This window comes from Pteropus vampyrus, unplaced genomic scaffold (assembly GCF_000151845.1).
Source record: "Pteropus vampyrus isolate Shadow unplaced genomic scaffold, Pvam_2.0 Scaffold43, whole genome shotgun sequence".
Classification (NCBI taxonomy): Eukaryota; Metazoa; Chordata; class Mammalia; order Chiroptera; family Pteropodidae; genus Pteropus; species Pteropus vampyrus.
Genome location: NW_011888824.1, coordinates 7436457 through 7457062, shown reverse-complemented (window position 1 = coordinate 7457062; position 20606 = coordinate 7436457). Strand labels below are relative to the sequence as shown.

At 33.7% G+C, this 20606-nt stretch overlaps 1 protein-coding gene across 1 annotated transcript in view; it reads left to right on the top strand.

Moving 5' to 3' along the window:
- Window positions 1-12311, top strand: part of CLVS2 (clavesin 2) — a 61955-nt gene extending 49644 nt beyond the window's left edge. The window contains exons 5-6 of the mRNA XM_011358762.1: window positions 5262-5482; window positions 11537-12311. Of these exons, the coding sequence (XP_011357064.1) occupies window positions 5262-5482; window positions 11537-11624 (309 nt within the window). The 3' untranslated portion in view covers window positions 11625-12311. The remainder of the gene's footprint in view (window positions 1-5261; window positions 5483-11536) is intronic.
- The last annotated feature ends 8295 nt before the right edge of the window (window positions 12312-20606 follow it).

Below are 20606 nucleotides of genomic sequence, written 5' to 3'. Positions count from 1 at the left end.
CCTCATTGTGAGTGGGAAAGTGAAATAATTGTTAAGTATGTGTTTGTATCAAACATTAGTGACAATTTTCTGTTTATGAATTTGTTGAGAATTTTCCAATGCTTTAGGAGGAAGAATTCCGTAAACAATTATAATTGATATTAGGAATTGTTTCTACCGCTGAGAATCAAATTAATTTACATTTTAGAATTCAGAAAAATGTGTTGACGTGCCTCACAAATAGCAGTTTCAAATTTTGTTTTGTGAAGGGATGATCCAAAACACCTGCTGGGGCTTTTAGTATAAATTATACTAGTGAATGCTTTTGTAGTATTCATTCTATGCCAATGTTGTTCTAAGTACTCTACATATGTTAACTCATGGAATCCTTAAAACAAGGCTTTTTTCTCTCCTTTTATAGATAGGCATGAAAGGTTAAGCAATTTGTTCTAAATTACTGCTAGGAGGTAGTAGAGCTGAATATGCGGATTTGTTGGGAAGAGGGACTAGAAAAACGATCTTTAGGTAGAAACATTCCAGATATATCTGACAAACAGCAGGAGCAGAATGAGGGATTTATTGGGGAGGACTGGGTAGCAGAGGACTGGGTAAGAAGGAATATAGTGTGCCAAGTCATACAGGGCATTGTATACCGCTGCAAGGATCTGGGCTTTCTGTTAGAGTAAAATGAGAAGCATTTGAAAGACTGAATATAGGGGTGACTTATCCTGACATGATTTTAACATGATTCTGCTCTGTTGAAAAAGATTGAAGAGGATTAACTCTAGAAAACCAGGAAAGCTTCAGGTTTGGGGGTTATTTGATAGAATTTGACAATTTTGACAATATGTAGAAGAATGCATTGCTAGCATTATTCCAGATGGAAGTGAACTATCTCAACTTTAGCATTTTAATTAAAACTATATGACTTGCAAATTTTCATATGAAAAAATAATTACAGGTTAAAATCCCTTTAATTTCAACTTATAGAATCGATGCACAATACAAAGCTATTCTTTTTTCTTACTAGTATCCCAAGTAATTAAGCTTCATAATATTATTTAAATACCTTATACTTCAGGAGCTATAAATCTACACTCTGAAAAATTGGTAAAAGAAAACCTAAGGAGTAATTGTAAGTCTTCTTTCATAAACAGGAAACACCTGGTTCTTTGTTTTCTTAAATTAAATCTGAGTTTGAGTCTCTGACACACCTGGCTGATGTGAAGGAATATCAACCTTAGGTGTTATAGGGGTCCCTTCTGCTCATAATGTCACCAATACCTGGAATCTTTCATGCAAAGCCAAACTTCTCAGCCATCATGGCCACTTATGACATTCTCACCGGTCAAGCCAGTATTAGTTCCTTGAATTAAGGTCTACTTCTGCTCTCAAGGTGTCTGTGAAAAAAGAGCATCTTTGCTGGAGCTAGAACCCAATGGCTTGGCTTCAACTCATTACTCCAGTGCACTAGTCCATGGCTGTGATCTTACCCTTCCCAAGAACTGGCAGAAAACAGGTTCTCCTTCTGGTTTGTACAAATTTCTACCACGACCTCAAAAGTACCTATTCCTTGCCAGTTTTCAAAAGTATTCTATCCTCCTCCTTTCCACTCCAGTCACCTGGCATATTCTCTTTAATGACACAACTTATGGAAATAAAATAAGAATGGAAGTATTATTCAAGCTAATTTTTAGAATTTTAAGGTACTCTCTGAGGCAAAGGTCAAAGCTTCTTGCATGAAATAGAGGAAGAGAAAATATAAGGAGAAAAAATAGTAAAATATCAAAAAATGATGTTACTACACAGAACTAGTTAAAACAAAGAAAAATATAAGAGCAAAAATTAAATAGTTGAGCAAGTTCAATGCATCCTTATCACCCAGACTAGAAGTAAATTCACATTTAAAATTTCTCAAAGAGAATCTTCATATAATATATATATTTTAACAAGTCTTAGATTTGAAGAAAATGTATTATGTTTTATTAATTGTCAAAGCATTATATGCATAATGTAACTAAGTAAATTATATGTGAGAAGGTGAGAGGTATTGTAAAGAAACTCAATGTGGAGAAAGTAGATAGCGCTTTCTATTTGGAGTAGTTTTGTAGTATTAAAAAAGAATCACTAGGCTAGGGAAGGCCTTCCTGAAAGGAAGAGACTTTGAAGCAAAGACTTGAAGGATGTGGGAGGACAAACCATGGGAACATCTGGAGGCGGAAATCTCCAGGCAAAAGAAACATTCATTGCAAATGTCCTGGGACGTTGTTCTGAGACAAATGTGTGTATGGCGTGTTTCAGCAGGGAGCGAGTAGTAGGAGATGTGTTCAAAGGAGGGGTTCATGAAGGATTTCACAGGATTTATTCTAAGAGAAAGGAAAAGCCAGTGGGTAATTGTAAACAGCATAACATGGTCTGACTGATGTTTGGACGTGGTCATTCTGGCTGCCGTGTTGAGAATAGAACGTAGAGGGTGGGAGCGGAAGTAGAGAGAGCAGTTAGAAGGTTAGTGCAGTAATACAATTTGAAGGACGATGGAAGCTTGAGTTAGGGTTGTAGGAATGGAGTTGGTCAGATGTTTGAATTCAGGAGATATTTTGAAGGTTACACCAAAAAGATTTAATAACAGTGTAGATTATGAGAGGAGTTGAGGAAGAGTCGAAGGTTGGCCTGAGAAACTAGAAGTATAGTCCTACTATTAACTGATTTTGAAAATAGAGAGGAGCTGATTCTGAGGAGAAAATTGTGATTTCAGTTGTGAACCTGTTACATTTGAGGTGACCACTGACCGTTTAAGTGGGTAGGAAGTAGAGAATGGAATTACCAGCATGGAGTTCAAAGGAGAAGTCTCAATTCAATATATGAATTTTTAGTGTATAGATAATACTTAAAGCCACTAGAGTGAATGAGATCACTAAGGAGTAAGTATAGTTAGAGAAGAGAATAAATTCAAGAACTGAAGCCTGGAGCTCTCTGACACAGCAAAAGAGACTGAAAGACAGCACCTATCAAGGTAGGAGAAAACAAGAGATCCTGGGAAAAAAATATTTCAATGAGGAGAGTTATCTACTATATCCAGTGCTGCTGAGAATTCAAGAAAGATAAGGACTAGAACTGGATACTGAATTTAGCAATTAGAAGGCTCTTGACAAGAGTTATTTTCATACTGTGGTGGGAGACAACACTTATTTGGATTGGATTCAGGAAAAAATGGGACAAGAGTATTTGGACAATGAATATAGACAAAACCTTTCATGATTTTTGCAATAAAGGGAAGGAGAGAAATAGAATAATAAGTAAAGGTGGCAGTAGGGCCAAGAGAGATTTTATGTGTCTTTATGCAGGGAGAGGGATGAGTAGACTTGGTCTGTTTGTTCTCTGATGGGTAAGATCCAGCAGAGAGAGAGAGGAAATTTGATGATTGAGAGAGACAAGAGAGAATTGCTTGAGAAATATAACTGAGTAGAGGAGAATGGATGAATTCTAGTGTGCAAGTGGAGAGGTTGGCCTTTGTAAAGTTTATCTTTTCATTGTACTAGGAACGAAGGCAAAGCATATGGACCCAGATGCTGGTGGGTGGGTTTCATCTGGTTGCCCTATTTTTTTTTTTTTTTCAGTGAAAGAGGAAACAAGGCCAAAACCAACAGTGATGTTAAGGGAGGAGGTAACAGAGTGTTAGCGAAGAGAGAGGAAGTAGTGTGCTGGATTACATTTACTTTTCTAAGAATTTATTACCATAATTCTTGCATGACTTGAAAGTTTCTTACATAAAGTAATGCATCCGTTAAAATAAAAGTTATATACCTAATAAAATAAGGGTTTCAGATGCTAGAGATTAACTACCCAGGAAAATACTTTTCGTTATTTTATGAGAAGAACCTAGGAGTGTGTGTGTGTGTGTGTGTGTGTGTGTGTGTGTGTGTGTGAGTGTGTACTCCATATTTTCCTGGGCTGTTGTGCTTTGGAAATAGGAGTGGAAAGGTGTAACGTTTCCAATTAACATAATGTAATATAGGACAGATGGCATCTTCTACCTCTGTAGGTCACACATCAAGTATTCCAGGCAGTTGTTTTCTCTGCTTATTTTGGCCAGTGACTTGCTTTCATTTGCTTTTATTCTTCCATAATATGTTGACATTATTTGTTGATTGATGACACCCATCCCTCTCATTTTATTTGGTAGACTATTTATTTGATAGACTAGTCTTTTTTTTTTTTTGTTTTTCTATATGTTTACTTTGGTGGATTCTAAAGGATAGAAAGCAAAGATGAATGTGTTAGTCTGTTCGTCATGAACGTGAAGTATGAAATTATTTGTAAGTCACTTATAAAACTACACTTGATCTTAGCTAAAAGGCCAAGAAGTGATAAGTCACTTATAAACTACAATTCTTAAGTAAATATTATATAAATTTATATGAGATAACAACAGTGCTTTATCAGATAAGACTGATCTGCAGTTTTGAAACTGAAATGAAGGAAGAAGAAAGAGGTAGCAATTTATGGAGAAACGGATCTTGAGTATATAGCTTGAATAATTACCCAACTTAACAAAAAGCTCTATGTACAGAGTAATACCAATAATGAATATATACATACAGCTTTACATTTTCAATCCATTATTCCATTTTCTATTTGAATAAGCATGGAAAACTCTAATAGAGAAGATACTGGCAAAATTACAAAACATAGGTCCTTTGGGACGTTAACCTTCACTCTACCGTTCTTTATGATGATGCCAATATACTTTTATTTACATCACATACTTTACATTGTAAAGTAGTAATTTAGAGGTTACGATATTCTTATTTTTATTGGTAATAAAGAGAAAGACTTACTGACGACAGCTTTTGGACTTAACAAGTTGGATGGGCTCTGTAATCGATGTGTCCCTTATGAGGAGAATCTGTTTTAACAGCATTCTCTATGTACATTATCAGCTTTGCACAACCATTAGGATGATGTACAGATCAACATGCACATCAGGTTCTGCTTATGTCCCCAACTATGAAACTAAATTTCTGGTTCCAGCTCTTAAACCCAATAGCTGTTGGATCATCTAGAAGCTACTTAAAATTCCTTAACCTTCAAGAATTTTATATGACATATTAGGATAACAGTACCAGCCTGCCTGTTTTACAGAGTGGTTGAGGGGCTCAACTATTTTAATGGACATGGGAAACTTATTTTTGCTCTTCTTATCCTCACTTCCTCCCTCCAGCATTTGGATCATATTGATTCTCCTCTGTGTGTTTTCCCCCACCCTCTTCTCGCGTTTGTAGATATTTTTGCATGGTAACAACCTGAACAGTCTACACCAACTAATTCATCCTGAGATCCTACCTTCTGAGTTTGGAGGAATGCTGCCCCCTTATGACATGGGAACATGGGCAAGGACACTGCTAGACCACGAGTACGACGATGACAGTGAATACAATGTGGACTCCTACAGCATGCCTGTGAAAGAAGTAGAAAAAGAACTTTCCCCCAAGTCCATGAAGAGGTATGTTGGAGGTAGCTGGGGAGGGGACTGGGGCCAGGGCAGAGGCATCCCAAGTCTAACTCCAGGTTTTATATTTTTCTGAAGTAGATATTTGGTGGGGATTTTAAAGCCTTTCGTGCTCCCATGATAAGATGTCTAGGAATTCTGAGTCAAAGATAAAGTCATTTGAGGTAACCTCGACTCAGTTTTGGTCCAAATTTACAATCTAGCAGGAACCTTAGAAGTCACCAAATCCAGTGGTTTTTCAAACTATACTTCATGTTCTAGTGGAAGGCCTCAGGCCAACGGATGGGGTGGGGACAATCCCTGTCTTTGGTGCAATGAAAATGGCTTTCTTTCTACCTAAGCATTTTATTAGACTTCTGTATAAGATTTCATTTGAAGAAAGGGATTCATAGTACACACACACAAACATTAAAAGCTTATTTTTGTGTTCGAACACTAACATTAAAAGCTTATGTTCTCTTTACAGTATCTCTATCAAGTTTCTGTTTAAAAGTCTAGTCATTCCTGGGGTACAACGTTCTATTTACCTACACCTTTAATCTTTATAAAGTTCATTTTTGAGTCAGAGTCTCACTTTGATTCTTTGATTCTCATGGTATTTTTATTCCTGTTATCTTTCAATTAATGCATATTTATTGAACACATGATGGAGGGGAGGGTAGTTACCAGACATGCACAGCTGTGTATTTGCCTCTAAGTTTGCATTCTATAGCAAACTGGAAGACATTAATTTCCAGGTTTTCACAGGCCACACCAGCCCAGGGTTCATTTAGATAACATAATGATGTTATTTATTGGTTCATTTTCTATCACAGAAGTATAGGAACCACAGCTCCTGCAAGCATGTTCTTACCTAGCTCAGGAAAAACCCAAGAACATCTCACATGCCACCCAAACACTGTCTTACATGCTTCTCTGATGAAAGCCTCATGGTCCTTTTGTCATTGCTCTGTCTCATGCTGATGCTTCTGGTGGTGGTGGTGGTGGTGGTGGTGGTGTTGGTGGTGGTGGTGGTGGTGGTGTTGGTGGTGGTGGTGGTGGTGTGTGTGGTGATGGTGGTGATGGTGGTGGTGGTGGTGGTGGTGTGTGTGTGTGTGTGTGTGTGTGTGTGTGATGTCTCTCTTTCCCCAGGCTGCTCCACCACTCATTGGAGAGAATGAAAAGGCCTATGACATCTCCAGCTTTAATTTCTCCACTAACCATCAAGCTTATGTTTAAACTGAATTCAGCCTTCTCAACTCCCTTCTTTTAAATCAAGGCATCTTAATTTGAGTTCTATGCTCTCCTAAATGAAGGGGTTCATGGTTAGAGTTGCACAGGAGTTTATTAAGTACTGAAAGTTATATTCGAAACTGTGTCAGTATATGTGTATGTGTATATGTATATATAGTGTATTTTCTGAAGGGAAGGCATATATCTCCTCAAATTCTCTGCTTTAAAATTTTAAATGACTGCTAATTATACAATATAAAATCAACCCCATATCATGGCTTACAGTGTGCTGTATGATCTGATCCTGCCTACCTCTCTTCTCTAAATTTATTTTCTTTTTCTCTCTCTCCTACTTTTAAGACACAACATCCTTTATTATCCTTCAGCTTCTTCAGCTTGTTCTTATCCGAGGATCTTTATAATTGTCACCTGTGGCTAGAATTCTTTTTTCCTACATTGTCTAAAGGCTGGCCTCAGTCAAAGGTCATCTTCTCAAGAGGGTATTTTAGTATTTCTCAATTACCGGGTCTTAATCAGTTCTATTTCCTTCTTATTCTAGTCACTTCCTATCAATCAACTCCTTTATTTTATTCTATTACTTATCAGTCTGATTTTATTTAACTTTATAACCCCCCACCCCTGCCCCAATGTAAGCTTCATGGAGACTTTAGTGCCTTTGTCTCTCTTATTTTCTTTGGAATCTCCAGTACCTGGTGCGGGGCCTGGCACACAAATGATGCTCACTAGAGACTAGTTGAATAAATGCAGGAGTCTTCTGCTGTCAGTGGACCCTTTTAAGTGCAGTGTTTAGAACTGAATAAGTGATAGATAGCTGACACTATTACTACTTGCATTGAGGTTCCAGAATTCTGACTTTGCAGTGTAAACCTCATTGACTTCCTTTCATTGCTATTGTTGTTGTCACTGTTGCTGTCCTTTAGGCATCCCAAGCACATTGCTGACTCATATTGGGCTCCTTAAAACTAGTAAGCCTCTTTACTTTTAGATCCATATCCTCATAATTCTCTATTTTTATGTTTAGCTTTTTCATCCAAGCACATTATTTTAATTGATTAACACCATCTTGTTGTCAAGATAGATTTGGCTCAGTCTATCCACCTTTTGAAGTCTTTATGGATCCTGATTTTCTTCTCCAATTAATTAGGCCATGTTGTCCCCTGCAGACTTGGCTTATAGCTTATCAACCTCTCCAACCTTGAGTTCCTTGCTCTGACATGGGCTAATTAGAATCTCAGACATCCTTTGTTTGTGTAGGCTTTGTAGCATATGAAGCTTTTATTGTTTATTTGAAAACTTCTGAAAAAATTGAATTAAGAAAATTGTTTCATTTGATTCTCATCTTCTCTATGTCAAAGAATGGCAGTTCCCCATCAAGAATGGAAGACAATTGTTTCTTGGTTTCATGCCACTCTCCTCTCTATTTGCTTTTCCAGTTTTATGTCATCCTTAGATTGAGATGGAAAAAAATCATTCCTTCACCAAAGAGTTGTATATAATTCTTCCTTTCGGTGAATTTAGCTGGATGTGTAGGAAGAAAACCTTATCCCCTTGTGTAAATTTGTGGAGGGATAATATAATCAGTAAAAAAATACAAAGTTCACTAGATTGTGGGTGCCTTAAACTTGGAGAGTATCTTTTACCTTTTATATCTAGTACCTAGGGTGGTGCTTAGCACATAACAGTTACAGTAAGCAGCAGTACTAATACCATTATGGTAATATGAACTCCAATTTTATTGAATAATATTCAACATCTGCTGTTACTACATGCCAAACCCTATCTAATGCTTTGTATGTATTGACTCATTTGCTTCTCTAAACAAGTAAAAGGTAATGGTATCCCATCTTATTAATGAAGAGACCCAATACAGAGAAGATAACTTGTCACATGTCACATAGCTACAAAGTAGCAATGCTAATATTGGAATACAGGCAATAGAATTTATAAGTCATTTCCTTAACTGCTACTATTTGCTATCTGCCAGAATTTGTGCTGGGATTTATGCATGCATTATTGTGTTTAATCCTCGATATATCCATATGATGTAGAAGTTATATTCCTCATTTTACAAATAATAGAACAAAATCTTAGGAAGTTTAATAGCCTCCCCATGGTCACAGAGCTAGTAAATAGCAGAACTGGAATTGGAATCCACCGCTGTCCTAAATCTAGCCTCTTAAACACTAAGGTATAGCATAATATTGTAGATGCATAATAAATGAATAAATGATACCTGGATAATTAAATTTAAATCATTGGTTTTCATGAAAAAAATAAAAGTTATTTGTTGCAAAGACAATAGAGGCTTTGTGGAGACTGCTAAGATGTACTATGTCTTAATGATGGACATCTCCCTCTATTGCAGCTGAAAAAGACCAATTCTTTAATAGTTATGATCTTGCACAAATAACCCTGTTGTTTTGTATGAGAGCAAAAAAAAAAAAAAAAAAAAAAACTGGACCGAAATAACAGGATACTTGTGGCAATTAGATACCAAAAAAATTCTTAATCATTTTAATTGGAAATTGTTTCTGCCTGGCTTGTTTTACCGAGGAATTGTTCTATATGTGGAGCCAGCATTCCTCGTCAACAATTCCTGTATCTGTAATGCATGATAAAGGCAAACTGGGAACTTAATCCCAGACTGAACATCTTATTATAATTTAAAATATTTCATGAAAATCACCATATCCTCTAATATATTCTTAAAAATTAGTCAAGGAACATAAGGATTTAAAAGATTGTGTGTGTGTGATGTGCATTTTAATAAAACTTTATGGTAAATGCTTAAATTGTGTACTTTGTGCTATCTGAAGAGCTTGGTGTGTACTCATTGAATATTATTAAGCTAGACATCAACATTTATGTAATAGATTTAACTTTATGTGAATTTAAAAAATACATTTTTTGTTAAGAATTTTTTCTCTACAGGATAAATTGCTTTATCTTCATAACCCTTCATTTTGAACGCTTAATACTTAACTTCTTTCAGTATGGAAACTATTTACTGGATAGAAATTAAGACATTGAGGTCCTACTGTGTAACAAACTCTGTAATACACGTGTATTTGAAGTAAATAGAAACTGATCAGGTCTCTGCTCATGGAATTTAGAGTCTAGTCGGTACTAGTTATCAAGTTAACATTTTATGCGGGACAATAAATGAACCTCTGTATGTTTTAGTATGGATTCATCTTGAAAAACCAATTTTTTAGTTGAATCTAAGAGAAACTGTTAAATGTCTAATTACTAAGTGTTTTCTGCAGTTGTTCACTGTGTTAAAATGTATTTTATTCATGTTCTTTTTCTAAGATAAATTATTACTCCTTGTCTCTGTCTCTGTCTGTCTCTGTCTCTGTCTCTGTCTCTCTCTCGTGCACACACACATTCAACTTTAGTCAGTCTCCTTTCTGATATAGGCATCTAACACTTATTATTGAGATAAAATAGTGAAAATGAGTTAGGAAATAAAACCTCTTTGTTTTAGTATTTTCACCTTTGTTTCATTCCCTCTTTAGAAAGGAATTCAAGTTTATTTAAATGAAGGACTCAATTTATCAATTAATCCTGTAATTATTTTTGCTTTGGTAATTAGTTCCATTGCTGTTCTTTTTCATCAGCATGTGCAGTTGTATTTCGCTTAAAGTCTTTCTGTTTGAAAGTTAATGAGGTCTGCTAAGAGGTGCAGCAATAGGCAATTGGCTGGAATGCAGCAGCAGGGGAAAAATTCATTACCAAGGAAAATTTTAAAAGGGCAGCTGCTTCCTTAATGCCATAGCTATTTGGATGGCAGCTTCCTGCAACAACAGTAGCATGTTTCATTAATTCTCCTCCTTCCCAGTTTTGTGTTTTTCCTAATATATAATTCCTACCTTCTATCAAAAAGGTTTTCAAATTATTTACTTTCCTAATCATGAAGTGCTGCTGCCTAAAGAAGAGGGGTTTTCAGGTTTTTAATTTTTAAAAAATATTTCAATTACAGTTGACATTCAATATTATATTAGTTTAAGCCATATGCATAGCGGTTAGACGTTTGTATAACTTACAGAGTGATCTTGCTGTAAGTCTTGTACCCACTTGACACCATATTAGTTATTACAATATTATTAACGATATACCCTAAGCAGTACTTTACTTCCCCATGACTATTTTCTAACTGCCAATTTGTACTTCCTTAGCCCTTCAATTCTTTTCACCAAGACCCCCAGGGCTTTAACATTTTTAAAATCTTAAAACATTTCACGAAATTTTCAAGAGTAAGATTGATTTTATTCGAATGTTCTAGTGGAAAATTGAATATAATTCACATTCAAATTCTGACATTTTTTCCTAACGTGATCACTAAAAATAAAAGAAAAAGATGGTTAAAAATGTATATTCATGTTGAATTTGTTTCATCAAGCCCTTTAAGACAGGAATCAAGGCCCCATTCATTTCTACTTTATGTCTCATAATAATAATTTTACTCTAATAATTCCCCATTTGGAAATGCACTATTGGAATCCATCTGTACTATACTAACAATTCTCAGTATCAAAGATTCTGAAGAGGGCATCTTAAGCCTATTATTGTATATTTAGAATCCTTTGCTGTTCATTATTACATTTAGAGGCCAGAGGGGATTGTTTCCTCTGATGCAAAACCCCATGGTACATATCTTTCTCTTTCTGAATGTGCAGGATTCTCAGTTCATAAATTCCTTAATGTAGGGAGAGATAAACCGCATCATTGAGAGAAGTAATAGTGGAGAAAAGGCAGAGAAGAGGATGTGATCATTTGGTAATAACTCACTGACATTGGCTTTATAATTTCCAGATCCCAATCAGTAGTGGACCCTACAGTATTAAAACGCATGGATAAAAACGAGGAAGAAAACATGCAGCCTTTGCTCTCTCTGGACTGACTGATAACTTCTCTGCACTCCCTATTGATTAGAAATGGAAGGTACTTTTTTCTTTTTTCAGCAACAGGGACAGCACTGTGGAGGAATTACCAGCTGGAAACTTATTTATTCTTGTTAATGTTGCATAATATATAATAAGGCATCAGGCTTTCCCATTTGCCTGAACCATGGGTGCCCTGGCCTGGATTAAAAAAAAAAAAGTCAATAATTTATTCTGTAAGTGCCAAGTTCTTTGTAAATACCAATGTAATCTTTATGTCAAGTTTGTAAATTTTGGTAATAACTAAAATTGTAAAAGTTTGGTTCATGAGTTCATGCCAGTGATGTGAACTAGAACAAAAAAAAAAACAGAAAAGACACATAAACAATCAAAGCTAATTAAATGGAGCCCTGTTTCCTATGAAGCCATATTTCAGCTCTCATAGTGATTGTTTCATTGTTTTTCTCTGAAACCCTGTCATACTCAAATGTACTTTTAATGGGCACAGGGAACTAGGAAATTCTAGGAAATTATTATGATAAATGTATTTCCTGTCTACTGATTTTCATTTCGCAGAAAATGTGATATCATGGCCTTGCATTTCAGAGACAAGGAATGGCAGATGATCTGGTAAACTGAACGCATGAACTCTTCTATGTTGTTTAATTCCTGGAGTCTTGAGAAAAGATATGTTTCGCAGATCAAGATGTGGAATTCTAAAAGAAAGTGAATTCTTTTTAAATTGCTTTCTTAACAATGTATCTTTTTTTTCAAGACCCCTTAAATCTCTGTGTGATGTACTTTAAGAACATTTTCCCCTCAAAACTCTTTAACCAAGAGAAAGAGAACTCATACATGAACAGAGTTCTGACAGCTAATTTTGAACATAAAAGTTGCCATGTACAGAAAAGGGGCTAATTTCGAATTATTGTTTTCTGGTTGAAAAAACATATATATTCACACATACATACACATACATATATATTTTTACTGAGCTCTAATAAATTCTTGATGTAACAGGCTTATAAAATCAATCATACATATTCAATGGTCTTAGAGACCTTATAGTATTACATGAGATGCTAACTGATAAACTACTTCCTCGAAAGTTAATGAAAATGAGATATTGTCAAACAGACTTTTAGCGAACCTATTCAAGGAAATTCTAACCTAATTTTAATGCAATCTTGAATCTGTGCCATTTTAGTGAAGTATATTTTCCTTCAAAAAAAACCCCACAAAAAACAACAGGTATCAACATAGTGTATGCACTATCAGGTGACGAAGAGTAATATACTTTTTTTTTTTTTTCCAAATTTAGGTTAATTTTCCTAATGATCCTATAAGAACACATTTTCTTTCCAGAAAAGATTGAAAGAACAAATTGCATCCAGGAGACATAATGAAAGCATCTGAGGCCATCTGAGATAGCATATTTATAGTTTAAATATAGATTTGGAATCATTATGTTATTGAAAGATTTTAGTTCATATAATTTCTGCAGTTATAGCACATTTAAAAAATCTTACTTTAAATTTCAAATTCCAATATGAAGAAGTAAAAATTTTACCACTTTTTCAGAGTGGTAATTTTTGAGATTGAGAATTTACCATTAAAGTATTCTTTTGAAAGAGAAATATATCGAGGAACTCTTGGAAACCGACAGAAATAAAGGTGTGTAACAGCCTTTATATAATTTTAAACTAAAAGCTTAAAATTTTTCAGTTGTAATTTTACAGCCAAAAATCTTAAAATCAGGATCGGTACACCAATCTTTGGTATCATCAATGGATTGTCTAGTATTTATAAAAATAATAAATATACATAAATAATATAAGTGAAAGATACCTTAAAAACACCAACTAGTCGAGTATGGAAGAATAATGACTAACTGCTCTACCCATAAATATTACAGAGATGGAAATTAATAGGGGATAAAAAGCCACATCGACTCTTTGTAAGAACCCTGACCATTTTGTTCTTACTTTTTTGCCTACCTGACATACATTTTATAGCCTTGGACTTTATATTCTATATAAGCAAGTGTTACAGTAATATGATGCATTGGAATAAAATAGAAAAGAAACTAAGTACAGAAGAGCAGTGAACTTTTCATTAATTTCCCTTGGTATGCACCATTTATTGCCAATTTTCAGAATTTTACTAGCTTCAGATGTCAAACAGCATAGCCAATTTCTTTCTTCTATTATAAGACTGGTGTCATATATAAAAATAACTAAGAATGCATTTTTTTATGTCTATACCTAACTAATTATAAGTATCATTCACACTATCTCCCTGCCCCTCATTTAGGAACTTTGCATTGGCATGGCTGCTCGTCTGCTTTTCTTCAAATGAGCAATTGAGAATTGGCTGGATTGTGTAAAATATTTTAAAATGAATGAACAAATTATAACAATGTTCACTTTTGAAAGTGTTATATCTAGATTAGTCCATGAGTAAACTCATTTTCCAGGAATGTTTTTGAAGCTGCTTAGTCAAGGGATATTTTGTCAACCTTATGAATTTTCACTCAGCATCAGCTAAGTAGTACCATTTGGGAGTTTTTTTCTCTCAGGTGATTTTCTCTGTGGTGTAGCTATGTCTGTTGTTACATAATGTAACAAATAAGCACCCCTATATTTCAATTTAATTTAGATAGTACACTCCCACTCACACACACTCACTTGCAAACACTAGACTGTTGCCCTACTAAATTTGCCTCTCAATTTTAAGAGCTATGCTTTGGTTTTTTCGCTGTTTTCTTCCTGTAATTATGTAGACATCAAAGAATTATCACATTTGGATTGGAATAGGCCGTTAGTTCATTTACTTCTCTCATCTCACCTGCTCTACCTTGTATTCTTGTATCTTTTCTTTCTTCCATTGTTTCAGGGGCAGCAGCTTCCAAAGCTGCTTTAAAAATAAATAACTTCCCTTATGTTGTCAGTGATATTTGCACATTTTTTTACAGATATTTAAAAGGAAGAGATTGTCATGAAAATATACTCTAGAAAGTATGAAGAGTGCCTCTTTAAAAATGGAATAAAGCAATGGTACTAGAATATGGGTTCTATTTATATTCTCTTCCAAAAAAGTAATTAAATACATCTATAGTATAAGGGTGAAATATAGATATCATTTGAAAAAGGATATTTGAGACCTTGCTGTGAGCATTCCTGTACAGTAATAAGTCTTTATTGTGTAAGTTCAATACAGTAACTTGAACACATGTTATTGACAAACCTGGCACTATGCTAAAAATATGTACAAGTATTAAATAGAGTTTTGCAAGCAAGTTTTTGAAATGAACATGCATGATTTCTTTTATTTCAGTAATATTTTGCATAAATGTAAGCAAAGACATTCATTAAGTCTTTTCATATAAAACACTTGTTTACAGTACTGAAAATTCATACATTCATAAGCAGCAAAGCCAAACAGCTAGGTTCTCTTTAATATTGTTAAATAGGTCACATTGTTAAATTAAACATTTGCAGCGTCTGTAATATTCCTGAGGGAGCAGAGATCCCTCTAATGCATCAAGAAAATGGAGAGTTGTTTTAGACATTGGGGAACATATTTATCCCTCTTCATAAAAAGAAACCTTTAGACCCAAAGCAGTGTGACTTCAGGAACAGACTTCCTTTCTTTCTACAAACAACCTAAAGGTTTATGGACATGTTTAGAGAAGTTATATCAAGAAATCCTGCTGAGGCCTGTACACTCTGTTGTTTTATCTGAACATCTGACTGGACTGGTTAGTTAATAATTTATCTTTTGCTTCTTCTTATTTTGTGTGTGTTAATATGATTACTTGAAAAATTGCCATCAGCCTTGAGGACATTTCAGAATGATTTTCAACACACAAAATAAAATGAGCCAAGCTCTGGCATGGTATTCGAACTTTCAGATATGGTATTTACATTTTTTACGTCAATAAGCTAATAGGCATATATTCCATTTTATATGTGCTAAATAGATATATAGCCTAAAAATAGTGGTACATTTTAAATTTATGAGACCATTAGATCACATAAGAATAAGCAGGTAATATAAAATATATTGGAACAAAAGTAGACAATTGGCTAAATATTCAGAGTGTGTAATTGTCTACAGTAGTGAAAAAGATTTTTTTGTTGTTTTAGTTGAAAAACCGCTTTCTAATATGCTATTCGATATTCAGCACTACTTACTATTTTAAAAAGGGCAAGTAAGTAAAAATATGAAAGGAGGCTTGGCCTTGAAACATTATTATATCATGATCTTAATGATAATTTTTTATTAAGTTAAGTTTTCATTTTGTAAATATCCATCGGTTATTTATTCCACATGTGAAGATAATACTGTGAAGTCTATTGTGTGCTGAGTGTAGGAATTTATTATCCTGGACTGCAGGAAAAAATATAAAAAGAGCAATTCTGTGGATTGAAACACTGAAATTGTGCTATTTTTCAAAGGAAGGGTGCAAATGATACTGTTAAAAATAAAAAAATATATAAACCAAATAAATATATGAGTTAAATACAATAAATGCACTTTTATAGTACATAGTGGATATTGTTACAGTTTAGAAGATGTTCTGTTGTTATTTGACTTAATTTCAATGCAAATATTTTTGTCTTTAACTCTATCAATACATTTATTCTGTCAAAATTATTTCTCGAGGTGAATGAGAGGGACCTAGATGAATAGCAAAATAAATTTTAACAAAACTTAAAAGTGAAATGACCCTCAACTATTTTGAAAAATGCAATGAACTATATATAATTGATTTACAAATAAGAGCGGTTCAAAGCATTGCCTCATTTCTAGTCCAGTTTTCCAGTTTTCATATGTGTTCAAAAGTTAAATAAAACTCCAAAAAACATGTAGTTTTGTTTTCAAAACTTCCAGAAAAAAATGTCTAAGAGGTAATTATACAAGTCCTTGAAAGGAATACTAAATTACTATTTGGCTCAAATATCTCTGACCTTTTCAGGGATATATTTATTCCAATACAATATCATAAATAGCATAATATACATAAATAAATACATCGAATAAATACATTTTGTTGCTATAAAAAGCATTTATTTTGCATATGGTGAATGTCAAATTTGGTAGTACTAGACCTGTTGCATCTGTAAAATGGAGATTTATAAAGTGTCATCTAAAAATGGACAACAATAACTTTGTTATGAGAGAAATTGTAATTTGCTATTTTGGTGAGGATACATGTAATTTTCTGATATTTGAATGGGATTTGAAGGTGAAAACACATAATTCATTTCATCAAAATCATATTTTCAGTATTCTAAAATTCCAGACAAGCTTTCAAAGATAGTTTGATTAAAGAAGTAAATTAACTTTTAAGTTGCATGTAGTGACAAGAATGATCAGTAAATAAAATAACTAACACTTTCACATTTAATATAAAGTTATTGGCTTAGACAAGTAACTAAATTTAGAAATTTGAATTATAAAAATGTATTGATTTAAATAAATTCTAATAAAAATAGTCCCAGTTCAAAATATTAAGTATAATAAAAATATTCAGCCTGACTTGGAAATATACTTATTCAATAAATACACATTTGTATCTTCTGTGAGTTTCCCTCATTTATCTTACCTGTGGAAGAAAAAAATCATCTAATGAGGAAAAAGAGACATTTACCTAGAACCTTCTATGATAGACTTTATTTTCTTTGGCTCAAGCACAGATGATTTTCCTATGCACAGCTTTTGAGGTTATCAAGAATCATTATTGCTATCTCTTCCTAAAGCTATGTCAGGATTAGCCCAAGTTTCTAGCAGTGGCTACAGAGCATCCTGAATCAGAGTAAACCCAGTGCAACCAGAGAATGCATGAAAAGCCAGAGAAATGGTGTCCACTGTCACTAAAAAGTATATTAAAGTGTATTATTAATTATAAATACATAAAACTATTTCAAAATGCCAAAGGTTTCTGATACCAAGAATTAAATACTTGGCCAATGAAAAAAGGCCATGGGGACATGATGGTTCGGGCTCTGGTATATAGTCTGTTTTCACACAGCAGCGTCAACAAAAACCCTTATCTCTGAGTACCTATTCTCTCTAAAAATAAAAATAAATATGTCTTTTCCTTCTTTTTCTTTTTAACTTGAATAATAAAAAATATCAGACAGAAACTATACATACTTTGTTGCCTTTTTAAAAATGCTATGTTATATACAAATAAACAATTCATTCAGTTGAATAGTAACAATATTTTCATGATGATTTATAAATTATTACCTAAAAATTTAAAAATATATAACAATATAATTTTAGTGCTAGAACATTATTAGATATTCTTTGTATCTGGGATTCATGGTGAAGACTAGTAACATCCTTTCATTCGAATTCATGTATCTAAACATTTTTACTTTGAGAGCTAATGGACATCTCATGTTTAACATTTACAAAACCAAACTTCTCTTCCTTCATCCTGAACCTGCTTCCCATTTAGCTTTTCCATCTCACTAAGTGTCAATTCCAACCTTCAAGTGTCTAGGATTTAAAACTTTGGTGTCATTTTCTCCAGTCTTTCTCTCAAAATCACATCCAATCAGCTAGCTCATATTGTTGGCTCTCCTTCAAAATATGTACATCCACACTTTGATCATTCTCTAACTACCTGTTAGTTTAAGAGTTCAGCATTTTTCCCCTGGAATATTTTAATAATCTGGAAACTAGTCTCCTTGCTTTGGTCTGTGGCCCCTAGTCAAGTTACAATACATTAGCAAGAGTGTGCTCAGATATTTCACTCTTCTCAAAACCTTCTGCCAGTATCAACCAAAGTCCTTGCAGTGGAGTATGAGGAGGGCTGGTATGAATGAAGTTAACAAGCACCAGCATAGCAGAACAGCATATTCTCTGATTGGATTGGCATTTTTGCTTGTACAATGCACAAATAATTATTGAATGCTTTAATTTTTTGCTTCTAAAGTCCTATACAATATATCCTCTCACTCTGGGCCTTCACTGTTCTCAGATTATCTCTTAAGAATGTTTTCTGTACTCTTTATTCTCTTGTCAAACTGTCATCCTCAGTGTTCCCAGAACTTGCCAAGCATTCATCCACGTCAGAACTTTTGCACTTCTGTTCCTTCTGCCTCTTTCTCTTAGATACCAACAGATTTATTTCCTCATCTCCTTCAAATATTTGTTCAAATGTAACCTTCTTAGAACTCTTTAGATTTGCCAATTTAAAACTACATGCCCTATGTTTTTTTTTTTTATATTTTTCTTTTCTGTTCTATTTCTTCTCCATAGTTTTATCATCGTCTAATATATCACATCACTTCATTATTTGTTTATTTAAAAATTTTCCCTAATAGAATATAAACTCCATACAGGCAGGGATTTTTGTCTGTCTTGTTAACTATTTGTTATTGGTGCCTTGTAAAGCGCCTGGAATTTAGAAGCAAATCCAAAAAGATTGCATGAAGATCTTAATTTATTTTAGCAAAGTTATATAGTAGCCAGTAGTATGCATTTAACAAGATTTTTTTTTTCCTTAATAAGAAACATCTTTTTGTTATTCATCTTCAAAGGGAGGATTTTCTCTTTCTGATGATGATGGAATCATGAACCACGAATTATATCTGTCTCTCCTAAATTTTCTGTCAATGTTTGAGCTTTATCTTTGGAAGTTACTCTAAGACCATTGGGCCCTATATCATATGCATGGCTTACACTTATTCTTGGAAATATGACAAGACACCTCAGATAAAGAGTCATATTGAGCTCGAAACCATAGTAAATTGTTTTTCACTGATTATCCTAGTTAATTCCAATTAAACAAAGTTGGAAGAATTTAAAGACAATTATTATTCCAATATTGAAAGCCACATTAAGAGAAAATGCCTATTTAGTCACTTTAACTAGAAAAAAAGAAGGAAAAGAAGCGAAGGGAAAGAAATTATGATCACACTTTCCCTGAAACAATTATAAAATGAATAAGGAAGTTTTTTGTTTTTCTAAGATCTCCCCATGATGTACAAATCTATATATTATAACCATTTAGTCTATGACCTCTCTTATCAGAAGTTCTGTATCAATTGGGTTTTATATTTGATATCTTTACATGTTTTTTTATTTTGAAAATTTATAGTTGTGATACCACACGACAATAATTGCTCACGCTTATATATTTTAACTGGCTTTCCAACTTTCTCTCTCTTCTCCATGTTTTAATTGCAGCTACCATTTTCTGAACCTTGCAGTCAAATTTGTTATCCTTAACTATCCCTATGCTTTTATTTCCCACTATTTGAATTGACTTCTCTATAATTTTAGTAACCATATATTTTAGATATTGGTTCATTGTATGTGGGTTTCTGATTTTTATTCTTTCAGTTTTTCTTTTCTTTTTTACCAGACCTATGCTTTTCCCTTTTCTTGGCTACATGGTTGTGCCTTTCTCTACATTGTAATAATTTAAACCTCCAGTTTTATAATCTCCTATTAGGCCTTCTATTATAAAAATACTGAAAATAAAGGATCGGCAGATAGTATTGAAAAAGGAACTATAATCTGTAGAATAAGGATAGATGTTTGAAATGTTTTCAGAAAACAGCCAGTCTTCTGGAAGACCGTAACATATTGGTAATCAATATAGATCATGTTTCTTGCCAGTTATATAAATATATGGTAATCAGGGTTAATGAGTAATTTGGAAAACCTTCTATAGAGAAGAGAGTAAATGGTTCATGCTCAGGAAAAACTCAGAATTTTTTTGTGTTTCTTACTATTTGATCTTCGACAGTCTGTATGGTAGAAACCATTTGCCTCTGCACCATCCTTTTTGCCAGTCTTCAAGAATGTGTTTAGCATCATTTCCAAAATAAAGCTCGACTATCCACAATACATGAAAAATACTGTAGTTTATGTTATCTTCTACTAAATTTTGTTTCTTTTCAGAGTTAGTTTTATGATTAAATCCTAGGAATATGTTATTTGGTAAAGTTTATTATCTCCATTCTTTTAATGAATGT